The sequence below is a fragment of the Nycticebus coucang genome, chromosome 20, assembly GCF_027406575.1.
Source record: "Nycticebus coucang isolate mNycCou1 chromosome 20, mNycCou1.pri, whole genome shotgun sequence".
In the NCBI taxonomy this organism is placed as follows: Eukaryota; Metazoa; Chordata; class Mammalia; order Primates; family Lorisidae; genus Nycticebus; species Nycticebus coucang.
In genome coordinates, this window is record NC_069799.1 from 10130530 (window position 1) to 10149313 (window position 18784).

Here is an 18784-nt window from a genome sequence, read left to right on the forward strand (position 1 = left end):
GGGAAGCCCCCGGCCATGGTTTGTGGCTTGGGGGTTCACCCGAGAGGATTGAGGGCAAGGCTTTGATAAGGTGCAAGAGGAAACAAACCAAACTAAATAATTTATTTCGTCTATCCAGGTGGAAATTTCCTGGTGTGTCATCAGAAGTTAGTTGTAGGTTTGTATTTCAGTTAAGCCTGAATTTTGTTTCCACTTAAGCTAGTAATTCACAAGAAAAGCGATTTAGATTTTGGATATTTTGTTACATGGGAACCCAGGTTACTAGAGCCACTTCAATCTAATTGCCTTTTTTTTTTTTTGAGACAGAGACTCATTTGGTCATCCTTGGTATAGTGCTGTGGCATCGTAGCTCACAGCTACCTCAGACTCTTGGGTTCAAGCGATTCTTTTGCCTCCGCCTCCCGAGTAGCTGGGACTACAGGACGGGGCCAAAACGCCCAGCTATTTTTAGAGTCGGGGTCTCACTCTGGCTCAGACTGATCTGGAACCTGTGAGTTCAGGCAATCCACCAGCCTCGCCTCCCACCGCGCCCAGTAAGTTTCCTTTTATTTAACTATTTTCAGAAAGACTGCATTTTCCAAAGGAATGGCGAGCAGGATCTGAAATTCGACACATTGTCTCCTAGCTTGCAGAAATATCTTAAATTTCTTGTCCCGTTAATGAAGTCAACTGCCTGTCTCTGATTCACAACTTGTATGAACTACAGTATTTGTTCTTTACTATGCATTTTATCCACAGTACTTAAATAAAGCATCTTTATTCACGGAGTAGTGGAAGACACCTTTTTGAAGGTCTGTTTTCTGTTTGTAAATATTTCACATGAGAAAACAGCAGAGAATAATTTCCTGACACTCAACTATAAAAAATTATTTGTGCATCTTCTTTCATCTTCTCAAGGTGCATACAGCTTATCAGAAGTTTTTCAGGTTAAGATTTCACTTTGGAATTTTACAGGGTGATGTGTCCTCAGCTGCTCTCTAGACTTTTTCTGGTCCTGATTTGCAGACCTTCCTGGGGACGGATGTACCAAGGTGACTGTGGCAGCCATGTCTCTTGGAATATCTAGTAAGTATCAGTCCTGGTTCATCTCCTTGTTGAGGAATTCTGAGGTTTGGGGGTAGAGCTCTCAGGATATGCCCTGGAACTGAGAGAAGTCTCCTGGTATACACTTCACCTCCAGAGCTAACACCTTGGGGTTGTAATAGTTTCTTCTACCACCCTCAATTTCCATTCCTTAGAGACACATTGTGGTCAGCCACTTTGATGCTAACCTTGAGGGGAAAGGCAGAAATGACTTCTGTTCTCTGGGTTTCCTCCCACTTGTGAAGGGAGAAAAACTATCTCAAAGGAAAAGAAAAACCCACCCAGGGAATAAGTGCAAGAACCTGCAAAGCTAAATGCACGTTAGGCACAAGGAATGTGCAATGTGGTGTCTCCTGGGGTCACTGAGCACTTCATTGTGTAGGATGGGGGTGATGTCCACAAGTGGCCTGCCCTGACGCTAGAGTCAGATGTGTCTGTGTTCCAGTCAGCACTGTCACTCCCTAGATTTGTCACCTTTCAAAGATGTATCTATTTCAACTTCAGTTTTTTATGTATTTTTATTTTATTTTACTTTTCTGAGACAGAGTCTTTTACTGTCACCTTGTGTAGAGCACCCTGTGGCATCGTGACTTACAGCAACCTTAAACTCTTGGGCTTGAGCAATCCTCTTGCCTCAAGAGGCCTGCATGACTACTATGGACTAGTATTTTCTATTTTTAGTAGAGACAGGGTGTGGCTTTTGCTTAGGTTGATCTTGAAATCCTGAGCTCAAGCAATCCTCCTGCCTCAGCCTCCCAGAGTGCTAGGGTTACAGACATGAGCCACCATTCTGGCCCTGGAATAACTTTCTAAATGGGTATGATTATGAATTTTCTTTTTATAATTGAAAAGATGTTTTACTTGCTTACCCTTGTCAATGGAAAAGATGCCAGTTCAGTTTCCAGGCAGACAGTTGTGTAACTTTATGTCACAGGGTCTTTAAGGATTCCAACCTCAGTACCTAAATTACTGTACACTAGCCATGTACTTTCCTTGTTGTCCCATATTCTCTTTGGTGGGGCTGTGAGGAATTCTAGTTACTTTTAGCACTTCTCATTCTGACACTGCTGGGGCTGCTTAGAAAGCTGGGCCTCTTGTCTTTGGTTTCAGTAACATCATTCCTTTTGTGTATTTTGAAGTCCGATGCTACATTTTTAATAATGTGAACAACTGTCCTAGCAGGCACTTTTACATACCTTGGTGAATTTAACTTTATAGGAACTTGATGAAATAGGCATGTGATCCTCATTTCGAAGGTGAGAAAATCTCCAGTCAGAGGTTGAGTAACTTTGTCAAGTTCACACAAATTTATGGTACATTCTGATTCATATCCTGAAGCTCTGCACCTAAGGTGTGAACAATCACCTCATATTCCACTCAGTGTCTCTCTCTACTTGCATCCTAAGATTACAAGCCCTATTCTGAGGCCATTTTCTACTCCATGATGAAAATTATTATTATTTTTTTAAGGTAGAGTCTCACTCTGTTGCTCTATGTAGAGTGCTGTAGCATTATAGCTCACAGCAACCTCAAACACCTGAGCTCAGGTGGCTCTTGCCTCAGCCACCTGAGTAGCTGGGACTGCAGGCATGCACAGCCCTGTCTTGCTACTTCTACTATTTTTAGTAAAGACAGGTGGTCTGGAACTCCATAGCTCAAGTAATCCACACGCCACCATATCACGGAATGCCAAGATTACAGGCGTGAGCCACCAAGCTGGGCTTTACAGGTATTAAGAACTTACAAGTATTCCAAATAATTGGTGGATTGTGGTTTAACTGTTTCTTTTTTGAGAGAAGTTTAGGTTATTTCTAGTTTCATATTACAAATAAAGCTGCTATTGGCTTCTTGTATGTAATTTACTACACTGATATCTTTGTACTCTGCCTTGTTTTTCTTTAGTCAGAGAATGCCATATTTTCAACATCTATTTAAGGAAGTTATTATTTGATTTGTAGGAAAATTAATTTTTTATCAGAACATGAGGACACTTGTAAAAAAGGGGACTCTAAAGTCATTCATTTACTAAGTATGTTGCTCTCCCTCTTCTAACAAGTCAGTTGTCCTATAGCAATTTCCATTTCTGGGTGTGAATTTCTTCCTCCCTGTTTTCAAATCAGTTGGGCTTTAGAGAGAGTAAGGGTCTGCTGTATCTATTTCTCTTCAGCTGTTAACTGCAAGCTAGAAAAAATCATACAATTGAAAATGGCCCTCTAGGGTGGCGCCTGTGGCTCAGTGGGTAGGGCACCAGGCCCATATGCTGAAGATCGTGGGTTCAAACCCGACCCCGGCCAAACTGCAGCAAAAAATAGCCGGATGTTGTGGCAGGCGCCTGTAGTCCCAGCTCCTCAGGAGGCTGAGGCAAGAGAATCACCTAAGCCCAGGAGTTGGAAGTTGCTGTGAGCAGTGTGACACCACGGCACTCTACCAAGGGTGATAAGGTGAAAAAAAAAAAAAAAGAAAGAAAGAAAATGGTCCTCTAGATACAGTAATCTCCTCATTATCTCATGAAGATTGGTAGATTACAGATAAATGTAGTTTGCAGTTGCTTGAGCATTACTGTTAAAACCAGGCCTACCTAATTCTATACCACATTCTATACTATACCATGTCATGCCATAAACTTTGTATTGGCTTGATATTAATGTTGAAATACACTAATTAAAACAAATTAAGATGAATAAATACAAATTTTACTAACTGCAACACAGTTGTACTGTATTATAAAACATCTTTGTCAATTTAGTATATAGTACAATTTTAGTTAAATGGCAGCATCAGTACACTTTTCAACTTCATTTCCATATTTTCTTAACTTCATGTTAGACACATTAACTCTTCAAACTGTTACAGAGAACACAGGTAGCTGCAGAAGTAATGCATGAAGTATCAGTTAACTGATAGCCTGCCACACCAAGTTTATAAACTCCAACTTTTCTTACTTGGCTGGCTCATGTGATGTTCGCTTGAGAGTGCTGGTTTTCCTGAGTTCTGTACAATGGGGAGTTTACTGTATATATTTGGGGGCCAAAAATTTAAAGCAATAAACTCAAGAGAGAAGTCTAAAACTTTGCTTTTAAAAAAAAAAATGTCTTTAATAAATCTAAGCTTTTTTGGTCTTTATCAGAAATCCACCCACCAGTGAAGAGATGTGGTTCTGTGTAGGATAATATTTAGAAATAAACATATCCTACATCAAGCACACAAAGTGAATTCAGTGTGAGTTTAAAATGACTTGCTTTTCTTCCAGAGGCTTAAGGGACTTGGACCTCCCTGGGATACACGCAGAGTTGGCTTCCCTGGAGTTATTCCATAAGCCATTTCTCTGAAGCTGTACACCCCCTGAAGCCTGAGATCAAAGGGCATGCCGCCTTTCCTCAGAGATACGGGCCAGAGGGTTGACGTATGTTAACAACATATTGTCAGAGGTCTATAGGTGCTCTGCCCTGAGGAAAAGACACAATCATTACTTCATACTGAGTAAACTGAGTGAATGCTTGAAGATATTCTTCCATTAACTCTGTTCCCCTGTGGCTACTTTCTTCCTTATGATTTTGTTTACACACCTGCCCAAAGATTAGTCAATGTTTAGAATAAGATGTTTACTGCAAAAGTGATTGTGTTGATGTGGTAACAGGATATTTCCTTTTTAGTTGATTTCAGATAGGTAAATTGAGGTAATGGTGAAGATAACAGATAATAGATTAAGTGTGTACGTGACTAGAAAGGTATAAAATCAAACCCCTAAATAAAGATCTTTGCTACATGCCATCTCATCTCGTGTAGTCTGTTTCTTGACTTAATAATTACAGGAGCGAGTTTACACCCAAGGCAAAGCTTCTGTTCATTCGTGTCTCCTGTCACACAACATTCTGCTGACAGCATCTGGCTGAGACATCAGCAGTTGAGGTGGCTATATTCATAGGTAGGGTAGAGATGACAACCTGAGGGTTTTGGCCTCAGTCTTTGACATGCAAAAAAAATGAATATAAATCCTCTGTGTCTTCTTGGTGCTACAAATGCCCATTAAAGGTAGAGTTGACCTTGATAAAGCAAAGGAGAGTAAGCAGAGCAAAGTAATATGTACCACCTGTAAAATTTTTAAAAATGCATGTTATTTACAATATAACACTTTGTCCACAGCATAAGCTGTATATAAATATGAATAGAACATTTATTCTCCTTTAGTTTTTTATGTTGTTTCCAATTAATTGATGGGTTTGCCCTTTCATCTGGATTTTAGGAGGTATGAAAGAACACCTTGATTCATCAAAGAAAAGGCCTTTCTGTAAAACCCTTTATTTAACACATTGAAATGAGTGTTACTGGAGTGTGTTTGAATGGAAGCTGTAATTCTGATCGTCAGCATTCATCTTCATTTATATTCAGCGTCTCATTGTTTCTTGGTTCCGGGCAGGGGTTGTCTGTTTGTTCCTGGAATCATAGGATATAACTGAATTGTAGATGGTGAAGAAAAGTAGAGGTTATGTTTTTTGTTTTTTTTTTTTCTTTTTGAGACACTCTCCCTCTGTCACCTCAAACTTTTGGGTTTAAATGATTCTTTTGTCTCAACCTCCCAAGTAGCTGTGACTACAGGTCCATGCCACAATGTCTATTTTTTTAGAAACAGGGTCTCACTCTTGCTCAGGCTGGTCTCAAACTTGTGAGCTCAGCCAATCCACCCACCTCAGCTTCCCAGAGTGCTAGGATTATAGGCGTGAGCCTCTGTGCCTGGCCTGGGTTGGTCTTGAACTCCTCCCAGATTACAGGCATGAGCCATTGCATCAGGCCAGAGGTTTTATTTTTTGGATTTCCAGAAGAAGAGTTGGCAACTACATTGCCAATGCCTCATGAGAAGCTTTTAGAATTCATACAGTACTGTCCCAGGCCCAAGATTGAACCTTTTAGGGAGACACCCTGCAACAAACCCTGGGCAAGAACTGGAAGGAACCTGTCTCGTCAGGTATGTTCCCACTGTAATCCTTTCATCATCTTTAAATGAATATATAAGTTCATCCAGTCTGCCACACTGTGCCCTGAGCAAGGTGGAGTTAGGGACAAGCCTGTGCCCATGATTTTTCTTTCCAAAGAGTGAGCATGACTTCAACTTTGAATGTGTCCCTGATTCTCTCTTTTATTTACTCAGCAGCTCATGCCCAGAGTCCTGGTGCTGAAGGATCCTGCTGCTGGCCTTGCCCCAGATGGGCATGGCCCTTGAGAAGACCAAGTAGAGAGGCAGAGGTCCAGGTGGCCTAACAGTGCCTGCTCCCCTCAGCCTTCCTGTACACTTGACAACTGCCACTCCCAGGATTGTCTCAGCCTGTCCCATTCCAACATTCTCTGAGGATTTGTCCTGGGATTCCCGAGAAGTGTAATGTGTTGAGGATGTCTAAGGTCTGGAAATGGTTCAAGAAATTTTGGATCCTCCAGGGTCATCTGCACACTTGTCTCCTTTTTGTCTACTGATAGACGCCAGTCTCCAGCATAGTGGTTGACCTCTGCTGATGCTGAACCACATCCTGAACTTAAACCCAATTTGAACTGTGATGTATACTACACTTGGGAGGCAGGAATATATCACAGTTCCATATACTCACTGCCCCTTCCTGTCCACACACCCAATGTCATGAAGATAAAATGTGAAATTGAAAAAGATGACTCTAATGTGTTTCTTGGTGGTGGAAGGGACTTTCATGGGAGCCAGAATTATATTTATGGAGAGAGAGAGACCAAGGGGCTGTGTGGGGCCCAGCTTCCTGGGTGACTGGAGTTCTTCCCTTCTTGATCATCACTCTCACGTATTCTTGGTGCTCTGAGACTCATTGGTCATTATGGGGCATTTGCAGGCTCAGAGATGACAGGCTTTGAATTCTGGCCTCAGCCTCTTCTAGCTGGAGTGACACCATCATTAAATTTAATGTTGTCTCATTTCTCCTATTAAATATGAACTAAAGTTACTTCTGCGATTGCCAGATGGGGGAGAATAGTCCTTGTATATGTACATGGCACAGTCATTCTATCACTTAGATCAGTTTCTTCACATTTTTTGAGAGGTTTATTTACTTCACTTCTATGTAGATTCCAACTTAGTCTAGTCTCTCTTAAAAACTTGTTATTACACTCAGACATGACAAGGTTCTACCTCATTATGAGGATTATAGTACTTTGACATGGCTTTTTATGGAGAATCTGAGCTTTGTAAAAACTGAATTTATTTCCTAGTCTCTAGAGGGCATCTTTGATCTAAAATCAACTCTGTGAAGTATCAAGCCCATTTATCTTGAGTGTCTAATCCCAGGAATGAGGACAGCTGGTACCCATAGGGATTGGCAATCCATAAGATAGAGACAGATGTGATCACAGGCATCTGTATAGGTTGGGGTGTTGCTGTTTTGGCTCAAAAGCCCTTCTCCTTAGGGAATTCTTGGTGTACATACAGGTATTGCTGCCTTGATGGCCACTTGGCCTGGGTTCCATGTTCTAGCCTCTGCTGGGCCTTTAAAAACCCCATTCTTGGCCCTCCATGTCCTGGTTTCCCTCTCTTAACTGGTGAGGTGAGTCTTGTGTTGTGCTGGCAACTATATTCCATTCCCATCAGTACACTCTAATCCACCCACAGGAACAACTGCCTGCTGTCAAATTTTGTGATGCATCTGAGGAATCAGAACTAAATGTGATGCTGCTCTGCTCCAGGCATGGACCTCCATGGCTCAGAAGCAATGACCACCTCTTCTTCATTCTTCCCCAGAGACCTGGGAGATGACCAGTTATTGAACAGGTGATTCTTGCTAGACTGATCATGGTTCTTTGCTAAATCTGGATTTTATCTAAGAATACACAGATTGGCCTAATAGAAGGTTCACGAATCTGATATAAGTTTGGTTAGTGAAGAATTCTTGTCACACTTTAATCATTTTTAAATACACAGCTGAGCCATGTGGGGGCCTGTTCACATCACTCTGCCGTCAGTCTCTCCCACTCTTTCTATTTTTCTTTTTCTTTTTTTTTTAGAGACAGAGTCTCACCCTGTCACCCTTGGTAGAGTGCTGTGGCATCACAGCTCACAGCAACCTACAGCTCTTGGACTTAGGCGATTTCTCTTGCCTCAGCCTGCCAAGTAGCTGGGACTACAGGTGTCCACCACAATGCTCGGCTATTTTTTTTGTTGCAGTTTGACTGGGGCCGGCATCCTACCCACTGAGCCACAGGCACCGCCCTCTCCCACTCTTTCATTGTGAGAAACTGAAACTCTGTTCCTAAGGAACCAATAATTTCCTATTTTCTCCTCCACTATCCCATAGCAACCACCATTGTATTTCCATTTCTAATCTGTAGATACCTCACCAACATGGAACCATGGAGAGTTTTTGTGTGTCACTAGTTGATTTGATTCAGGATAATGAGCTGAAGGGTCACCCATGTTACAAAGTATTTTAGCATTTTCTTCCTTTTTAAGGGTTATTTTTAACCACAATTTAAAATTTTATTTATTTCTTTACTTGGATATTTATCTATTTATTTATTTTTGAGGCAGAGTCTTTGTCTCCCTCGGTAGAGTACCATGGCATCATTGCTCACAGCAACTTCAAACTGTTGGGTTTAAGTGATCCTAATCTTGCCTCAGCCTCCCAAGTAGCTGGGACTACAGACGTCCACCACAGCACCTGGCTATTTTTTAGAGATAGCATCTTGCTTTTACTCAAGCTGGTCTTGAATTCCTCAGCTCAAGCAATCCACTTGTTTTGGCCTCCCAGAGTGCCAGGCACAATTAGAAATTTTAAAACACTGATCAAAAGTCAGTTGATTGTTAACTTTATTTTCAGAGCTCGTGGTGAAAACTTAGGAAGCTAGAAGGAGAAATGGAGCACTGATACGTAAACACATGGATGAGCCTGGAAACATTTCACTCAGTGAAGGAAGCCACCTGGTTTATAATCCTATTTCTGTGAAATATCCAGATAGGCATATTCTATAGGCAGAATGCTGATTGGGTGTTCCCATGGGATAGGGAAAGTCCAACTGTGAACCAACCATTTAATAGGTACAGTTGAGATGTCTCTTTCTCAGGGAAAGAAAATGTTCTGAATTAGATAGGGGTGATGGTTGCACAGCTTTGTGAATTCACCAAAAAAACACTGAAATGACACTGTTCAAAGGGCAAATTTTTATGGTATGTAAATCACAGGTCAAAGGGAGAGAAAGTCAGAGACAGACATAAAGAGGGTGTTAACGTGAGGCCACGGGATACCCCATTCTGGGTGCCCCATTTGTTTTCCAGGCTACTCACTTCTGTGGAGATAATTGTGGCTCACCCAATGAGAACAAGCAGTGTTTATAAAGAGCTTCCAACGTGTTGCAAGAGAGTTGGCTCTACCACCACCAGATCCTTAAAGCTGGGAAAAGAGGGTGACATGTATGGTGCAGGAAAGAGGAGGAGGGTCCTGCTGGGAGGGTGCTGTCTGCTTGTGAAAGCTGAAGGTGGGCTGCTGAAGGAAGGGGCACCTTACCTGATGGGCGAGGGTGTGTGTGTTTAGCTGTCCCTGGTCCATCAGTGCTAAGGTGGAAGCAGCCACAGATGAGGGAGGCTGTCACTGCCATCCTGACCATTTGGGACTGATGACTTCAGAGGTGTGGGGACTGAGGCTCTCCAGGCTGTTTGGTGAAAATGGTTGCTGGGTGAAAGCCTTGCCAGGCTGGGCATGGATTTAGAAAAGCTCACCTGTGGGAAACTCTCCTTAGTCATCTTCAGTCAAACCAATAATTTTTTGTAGTAGAGAATCTTTTTTGACTTTATAACAATTACAGCAATAGCTGGTGATTGTACTTATGCAATTTTGTATTCATGTTTATATATTTATAATTATGAAAATTTTATAAATAACATACACTAAATTTGTAAGAATTATGTTTATATTTATAATAATAATTGTTATTACTGCTACCTTTAGTAAAAATTTCAGGAAGTATCAACACAAGCTACAGCTCACACACAGCACCTCAGCCTCTATACTGCACTCAAGAAAACAATCTCAATGATCACGTTCACCTTGGGGTCATGCCTCCCCAAACCCTTCCCCATGTCCATCCCCCATCCCCCACTCCACCATGCAACATGACAGGAAGCGTGATCATCCCAGGCCATCAGCAGGGCTTGCTAGAGAACACGAAATACCTCACCCACTTTCATCTGAGGTCGAGTTTCTCAGCACAGGGCAGGCTGAGGGTGCCAGGGAAACTCTGCGGGGCTTCTGCCTTTTATTTCTTTGTGGCACAACTCTGAGGACTAACGGGGGCCCTAGAAATTTTTTTTTTCTTTAAGGGCCTGAGCCAGAGACATCTGGTGTGTGAGACAGAAACATACACACATCCTTTACATGTCCTCAGCTGGGACTTGGAAATCTTCTCAGAGGCACCTGCTGAGGCCCCTCAGAACATTTTTTTTTATTCTTAAGTATTTTATTTTGTCCAGTTAAAATGTATCTTGAGGCATAACAAAACATTTAAGAGCTTATTTGAGTAAGAAACAATTCATGTATGGGAGAGAAACCAAAATGAAAAGGATTAGTGTTTTATTGATGAAGCATCAGAGGCTAGTATTTATTAGAAAAATGCAGAGTAAATAAAATTATTGATTAAAGTTTTATTATTGGTTAAAGTTACAAAATTGTTATTGTTATTATTTTTTGGTTTTTATTTTTAGAAAGTCTCTCGTTATACCTTATAAGTTTGATGGATCTCTCTCTCTCTTTTTTTTTTTTTTAGACCAAGTCTCACTGTGTCAGCCAGGGTAGACTGCTATGGCATGAGCATTAGCTGACAGGGACCTCAAACTCTTGGGCTCAAGCTCAACTAGCGGGGACTCATGGTGGTACGTGTAGTCCAGCTACTTGGGAGGCTAAGGAAAGTATGCTAAACATTCAGGAGTTGGAGGTTGCTGTGAGCTGTGATGCCATGGCACTTTATCCAGGGGGACAGAGTGAGACTGTATCTTAACATCATCATCGTCATCATCATCATCATCATCATGGTTATTAGCTAGACAAGGTGGCTCATGCCTGTAATCCCAGCACTCTGGGAGACAGAGGTGGGCGGCTGGATATCTTACGACCAGCTGGAACACTAGCAAAATTCCTTCTCTAAAAATAGGTAGGTGTTGTAGTGGGTATCTGTAGTCCAGCTACTAGGGAAGCTGAGGCAAGAGAATCTCTTGAGTCCAAGAATTTGAGGTTATTGTGAGCTATGACTCTATGTCACTCTATTGAGGGTGACAAAATAAGACGCTGTCTGAAAATAATAATAATAGCAATTACTATTATTGGAGATCCTCATAGTGAGACTACAGGTGACACTGCAACATTTTCAAAGCAGAAACTACTAAAAGCCTTGCCTTTTTTCTCTGCTGTCTAAAACCCAAATCATTATGTCACTCAGTAATATACAAAATTTACATTTAAGGCAACCTAAATATTGTATTTGATCTCAAATAGATTCTGTCAGTCTTTTTCAAGCTACCTAAAATTTTTCAGAGTAAAAACAAACATATGGGAATAACCAAAATTAGTAAGAAAAAAATACAAGAAGTGTCTCTGATCTTACATGACATTAAAACAGATTCAAACCTTCTATAATTAAAGTAGTATTTTTCGACCTTTTTTTAATCTCCTGGTACACTTGAACATATAGTGAAACTTTTATGGCACACTTAAATTATATTCACCACCAAATAAAATTGAAAAGAAAGAATATACTTTTTGTGCTTTGAACTTCGTTCAAAGGTACTTTAATTAATGACTTGTTAAAATTTTCATGGCACCCCTAAGATCCTCTGACAGCACAGTGTGCTGTGGTACACTGGTTGAAAATGGCTGGGAACATAAACAGGCAAGCACACCGGAACAGCAGAAAATTCAGCAATCCCATCAAGTGGATAAAAAAGTTATACAATAAAAACAAAGATGGGGAACCTTTATCAATGCTTCATGTTTGAGAACAGGATAGGCCTATAAAAATTATGGGAGTAAATTTGTTTATCATGTGCTAGAACAAGATGAAGGATAAATAAAGAAGAAATATAAATGGCAAAAAATTTTAAACCTGCAAATAGGAGAAGAAAACATTGGTAAATATTCCTATAAGCTGTGAGAATAAATCTGGCTTTTTTAAAATGAAGAAATGTTAGTAAAATTAAAATTAATAAAGGACACAATACAAAATCATAATATTTTGCACGGTAGGAGTTGCTATAAGTTAAAAAGAGTATGCTAAACAGAACATCTATTCACAAATTATGTAAAAGATGAAAGCAATCATTCATGTATCTTCCAGAATAATCATAAATTTCTCTAAACATAGTCTCATGGCACAAGGACACAGGAGGACAAGTGAAGAGTCCCTCACTGACCCAAGACGGGACAGTATGAACTTGAAAATAGGTATAACTGCAGTACACGGAATCCTATCAAATACACAAGAAATACTGCAAGGAAAAGTGTTATCAATGTGTTTCTATTTTTGTTTGAAGGGCCATGTCATCATTGACACTGATTGATCACTGTTATGACAGTGACTAAGCAAAAGAATCCAGTTTTTGTCCTTTCCTGTTAGGTTAGAGGTGAATATTAATGAAGAGCCTAGAAGAAAATGCAATTCTTTCTAGAGAATAAGAACTAGTATATGCAGAGGGTATGCTAGAGTTAGAAAACTGCTATTTTGCAATCCTCTGTAAAATTAGGAAAATAGTAATCAATAAATGATAATAAATTATAAGAAAGAAACGGGTAGCTATCCCATGGACCCACTCATCAATCTTAAATATATGTAAAAGAATAATCGGACATACACATTTAAGTGTACTGTCCTCATTGGGATGTTCTGGAAGTGTAAAATGCAGCGTGGCTTTGAAAGATCTAGTACCACAAACTACTGTATTAATATTGATCACATATTGAAATAATAATTTTTGATATATTTAGCGAACAAATTATTATAATCAATTTTATGTGTTGATTTTTCTTTTCTTTGATGTTGCTGTCAGAAAATTTAAAATGACGCAGTGCTCTTTAATTCTAGTAGGCATTGGTGCCTGAGAAGATTGCTTGCTCCCTTTTCAAAACTCAGGCTGCTTCCTTAAAAAAAAAACAAGAGTCCATGAAGATTATAAAATTGGAATTATTTATTTATTTGTAGAAACAGAGTCTCACTTTATTGCCCTCGGTAGAGTGCCCTGCTTCACACAACTCACAGCAACCTCCAACTCCTGGGTTTAGGAGATTCTCTTGCCTCAACCTCCTAAGTAGCTGGGACTACAGGCACCCTCCACAACGCCCGGCTATTTTTGTTGTTATTGCAGTTTGGCTGGGGCCGCGTTTGAACCTGTAACTCTCGGCATATGGGGCCAGGACCCTACCCACTGAGCCACAGGCCTCGCCCTGGAATTATTTATTATTAAATGATTTAGAGACAGGGTCTTGCAAACTGGAGTGCAGTGCTCTGATAACAGCTCACAGCAGCTTCCAAGTCATAGGCTCAAGTGATCCTTTCACAGCCTCCTGAATGAGAAGTTCTGGCATAGAACTGGGTTGAGGGTTCACAAGAAAAAAGAGGAGGCCAGTCCAGGGACAAGGAAAGGATTTATTAGAGGGGAAAAGAAAATGGAGACTGACCATGTGTGAGCTCAGGTGGCACAGTTACAAAAGCCTTCTCAGTAAATCTGAAGAGGGAGACTCTTTTCTAGTGCTGGTCAGGATTATGGGCGTACCCTCCAGGTCACGTTATGGGTAGCATGTTTCCAGGAACTCTGGCCTTAAGCCACTTCAGGACTCTAGGGAGGGGGATTTTTCATTTCTGACCTGATTTTCTAAACTTGCTGCACTCCTGTCAAGGTTATGAGATTTCTTTCCCACACCGAGTAGCTGAGAGTACAGGAATGGACCACCACACCTGGCTTTTAAAAACATGGCGCCAATGGCTCAAAGGGGTAGGGCGCCGGCCCCATACGCCGGAGGTGGTAGGTTCAAACCCACCCCCGGCCAAAAACCGCAAAAAAAAAAAAAAAAAACTTCTGTAGTGGCCAAGGTGGGAGGATGGCTTGAGCTCAGGAGCTAGAGATGAGTCTGAGAAAGATTGAGACCCATCTCTACTAAAAATAGAAAAATTAGTCAGGGATACTGGATGGCTCCTGTAGTCTCATCTGCTGTGACGATTCAATTGACAATTGTAAATTGAGGCACGTGGATCACTGAACCCAGGGGTCTGACGTTGCTGTGAGGTAGGCTGATGCTACACCACTCCAGCCTAGGCAACAGAGTGAGACTCTTGTCTTTATTTTATGTATTTATGTATTTATTTATTTATTTATTTATTAGACATGGGACTCTTGTTATGTTGCCCAGGCTGGTCTCAACTTACTGGCTTCAAGTGACCCTTTTGCCTTGGCCACCTAAAGTGCTAGAATTAGAAGCATGAGCCACCATGCACGACCTGAAATTTAAAAATATTAATCATTATAGCTTCTAATGTTGAATATTATTTGTATTGTTCATTATGGATATAACATCATATACAGGGTTAAATGCGAATGGCCTCCTAGCGGTGACAACTTCCTTTGGGGAGAGAAAACTGTGGTCGCAGCTTTAAATGGGTGGGATTTTTATTAGCTGTCACTCAGGGGAATGAGGGGAGGGGCTGATAGTCCTAACCAATCAGGAGCGCTGGTGTGGAAACCGTCCAAATGAGACGTGCAGCGGAAGTGTAAGGGGCGGGTTCTACAACACGGAACAGCCCTGGACCTTTGCTTCCGGCCGCCAAAGTCAGTCAGTGTTCGCTGCTCCCGCCTTTCTCAGGACGTCCCTGGTGTCTCTTCTCGGTCCCTGTCGCCCAGTGACTCTCAGGTACTGCAAGATCTGTAAGGAGGATGCCGGGACGACACGGAAGGCAGGAAGCGGTGAGTGTGTTGGGCTGGTTGTCATGGGGAAGTCGGAACGTGCAGAAGCTGCTGTGGCGGTCTCGGCCTCCCGGCGTCAGCTCCGGAGCCTGCGGACTCCAGTCCCAGGTGGAGCGGCTGGGCGGTCCGACCCGTCTGGCCACTGCTTGGGGCCAAAACCACAGCCGGGACCCGGCGCAACCAGTTTCCTCCAGAGATGACTTTGCACGGCGTCTCCCCAGATTGTGTGGTCAAGACGGGTGGGTTGTCAGGGAGAATCCCGACTCAGCGGCTGGGTCTGTGAAGTCCCCAGTCTCCCCTCTTCCCTGTTAAAAAATAAATCACGGCACAGTTAAAATATTAATGGGTTCGCTAGGGGGAACGTGGGTGATTTATGAGTCAGCAAGCCCCAGCCGTGGTTTGTGTTTGGGGGTCCACAGGAGGGGCTTGAGGGAAAGTCTTTCGTAAAGTGCATGAAGATGAAAACCTAACTGGATAATTGGTGGGTTATCATTTTGTAGTCTCCTCTTTTTCGGTTATGACGTAGGCTATCTTTTGGTTCTGTAATCAGAGGTAAACTGGTAGTTTGTAATGGGTAAGCTTAAATTTTGTTTCTAAGGCAATAATTAACAAAAATGCATTTGCGTTAGATTTCAGTATCCTTAGTAGCAATTCCGGGCACAAGAATCAGTTCATCCTAATTGCCCACTATTTATTGATTTTAACACTCCATAGAAAGACCTGTTTCTCTTTTCCAAATGGATAACAGAATCTCACATCCACCACCCTGTTCCCTCAGAATAACTGTCGTAGGCTTTATAGTAAAACCTTAAATTTCTGGGTTGCCCGCACATTCCTAAATGTCAACATAAACTCACCAATTCACATTTTTCACTATTTGTGCTTTGTAATACTTTTTGGAGAGACAGAGGATTTTAATTGTACATTTTTTTTTTTTTTTTTGAGACAGAGTCTATGTTGCCCTTGGTAGAGTGCTGTGGCCCCCAACTCACAGCAACCTCAAACTCTTGGGTTTAAGCGATTCGCTTGCCTTAGCCACCCAAGTAGCTGGGACTATAGGCACCTGCCACAATTCTTGACTGTTTTTTTGTTGCAGTTGTCACTGTTATGTGGAAGGCCCGGGGCTGGGTTTGAACCTGCCAGCCCTGGTTTATGTGGCTGGCGCTCTAGTCGCTGAGCTACAAGCATCGAGCTTGGATGGCTCTTTTAAATTATTTGTGTTTCTGAACATTTCACATGAGGAAATTAGAGAACATTCACTTGATGCTTTGGTTTAAGAATTCTTTGTGCCTTTCCTCTTTTTTTTTAATTATTGAGGATTCATTGAGGGTAAAAAGATCCAGGTTACACCAATAGTGTTTGTCAGTGCGCCAAAACTGTGACTCCCCCACCTTCTTCCTTCCTTTCTTCTCTTTGCTCCCCCATTCTCCCTTGTATGTACTAGGTCATTAATTGTCCTCATGTCAAAATTGAGTACATTGGATTCTTGTTTCTCCATTCTTGTGATGCTTTACCAAGAAGAACGTGGAGCGGCAACTGTGGCTCAGTGAGTAGGACGCTGGCCCCATATAACGAGGGTGGTGGGTTCAAACCCAGCCCCAGCCAAACTGCAACAAAAAAAAAGCCGGATGTTGTGGCAGGCACCTGTAGTCCCAGCTACTCAGGAGGCTGAGGCAGGAGAATTGCCTAAACCCAGGAGTTGGAGGTTGCTGTGAGCTGTGATGCCACAGCACTCTACCGAGGGTGATAAAGTGACACTCTGTCTCTAAAAAAATAATAAAAAAAAAGAATGTGTTCCACCTCCATCCAAGTTAGTACAAAAGATGTATAGTCTCCATCTTTTTTAGTGGCTGAATAATATTCCATGGTATACATATACCACAGCTTGTTAATCCATTCCTGGATTGGTGAGCATTTAGGTTGTTTCCACATTTTGGTGAGTGTAAATAGAGCTTCATAAACAGTCTAGTGCAAATGTCCTTATGGTAAAAGGATTTTTTTTCTTCAGGGTAGATCCTTTCTTCCTTTTTATATTTTCTAGGCACAAACATCTTACCAGAATGGCCTTGGTTTGAGCTTTGTCTATAGAAACTTCACAGGGTATTGTGTCCTCAGCCACCCACCTTGTCTTTTCCCATTACTGGGTTTCACAACTGTCTGGGGATGACCCTGAATGCTCACAGTGGCCTTGTCTCTTGGAATGTCTATTCAGTATCAGCTCCTTGGTCTCCAGCTCCTCAGGTCTTCTCCATGAGGACCTCTTGAGGTTGAAGGCTGGCTGGAGCCTATCAGGGGCGCATAAAGATGGCTTGGGGCTGAGAGGAATCTCCTGGTATATCCTTTATCTAAGAAGCTGAGTTATTGAGACATTAAAATTTTCTTCCTCCATCCCAGTTTTCATTTTCTGGAGACATACCAATTGGATGCTGATACTGAGGAAAAAAGGACAAAAGCAATTCCTGTTCTTGAGATTTTTTTCACACTTGAAGAAGGGAGAAAAAGTACACCACAGGATAAGCAAAAGAGACCCCAGTGAGGTGGTATAAGAACCTGGAAAACAAATTGCACAGTGGGGGCAATGCAGGGTAGCCTAGGAGAAAGCCATGCAGCTGTTAAAGGGGCGGGATGGGGCTGGGCAGATTTTCCAAGTGATCGGATGGCTTGGTTTGACACTCGAGTCCCTCATGTTTGTGTTTCTGTCAGTTCTGCCCCTCACCTAGAAAATACTTGTTCTCTTATTTTAACTTCAGTTTTTCCTTAACTGTAAAATAAATTTTATCAGTAGAGCTTGAAAGGTAACAAAAAGGCTGCCAAAGAAAGTATACACATTTTAAGAAAGGAAAAAAATATTAAAATCTTAATACTTAAGTCTCATTTGACTTCTGCAATTACAAGAGATGCAAGGTACAGTGTATAAGATAACAAATGTTACTGGTATATATCTAAGATTAAAATTTTAATACAGTTTTTTTCTTAAAATGTATATACTTTTTTTTAATTTGGCAACCTCGGTGTTTTCAAAGAAACATTTACAACATAGATCTTAGAAAAAAATCTGGTCATGTATTCCACCTAAAAATTCTTGTTTCCCATTTTCTTCCTAGAGTGAGTGTGGTAAGTTACTCAGGTATGTTATTTATTTGTAGGTGATTTTGAAATTCCAAGAATTAGCTTTGAGAAAAGCTGGGAAAGAAAATAGGAAACATTTCTTTATCATTTTGGTTGCAGAAAAATAAATACATTTCTACTAGAAAGCAGAGTAATGAAATTGGTAAATGGCAGAGCTTTACCAAAACGTCCATTCCTCTCTTTTTTACAGTGTGAAGAATTTGTAACAATGTGTTGTATCTTGTGTAGGTGTTGAAGTTTAATAATAAATTCTGTGAGATAGAATTTGGCAAATCCAAAATGATTTTTTATCATGCAAATGATAATTAAATGCCCTGTTTATTGTCTAAATGGGATAGATCTTCTTGCTTTTCTTGTTCAGGTATTATATTTTAGTGGCATACAATTTCTGTGATACTATGCTAAATATATTTCCTTTTTTCCCCATGAATTCTGGATTTCAGCTCCTCTAAGCTTTATTTCTGACTAGAGAAATGATAATATCTTTTGTTAGATTATTTGGTCTTTTGTCCTTGAGTTTTGTGGTAGTGTCCACCAATGAACATCAAAGGTAGTCTTTCACTGTTTACAACTAGTTCTTTAACACTTGAGCTTATGTTAACAAGGAGATTTTGGAAAAGCCCCTGGTAA

The 18784-nt window shown here is 41.2% G+C and overlaps 2 protein-coding genes across 2 annotated transcripts in view; both read left to right on the top strand.

The window, feature by feature from the left end:
- The window catches only part of LOC128573137 (zinc finger protein 501-like), a 501109-nt gene that overhangs the window by 28510 nt on the left and 453815 nt on the right, over window positions 1-18784 (top strand). The window lies entirely within an intron of this gene.
- The window catches only part of LOC128572280 (zinc finger protein 420-like), a 55058-nt gene continuing 51153 nt past the window's right edge, over window positions 14880-18784 (top strand). Inside the window, exon 1 of the mRNA XM_053572110.1 lies at window positions 14880-15025. Within this exon, the coding sequence (XP_053428085.1) occupies window positions 14996-15025 (30 nt within the window). The 5' untranslated portion in view covers window positions 14880-14995. The remainder of the gene's footprint in view (window positions 15026-18784) is intronic.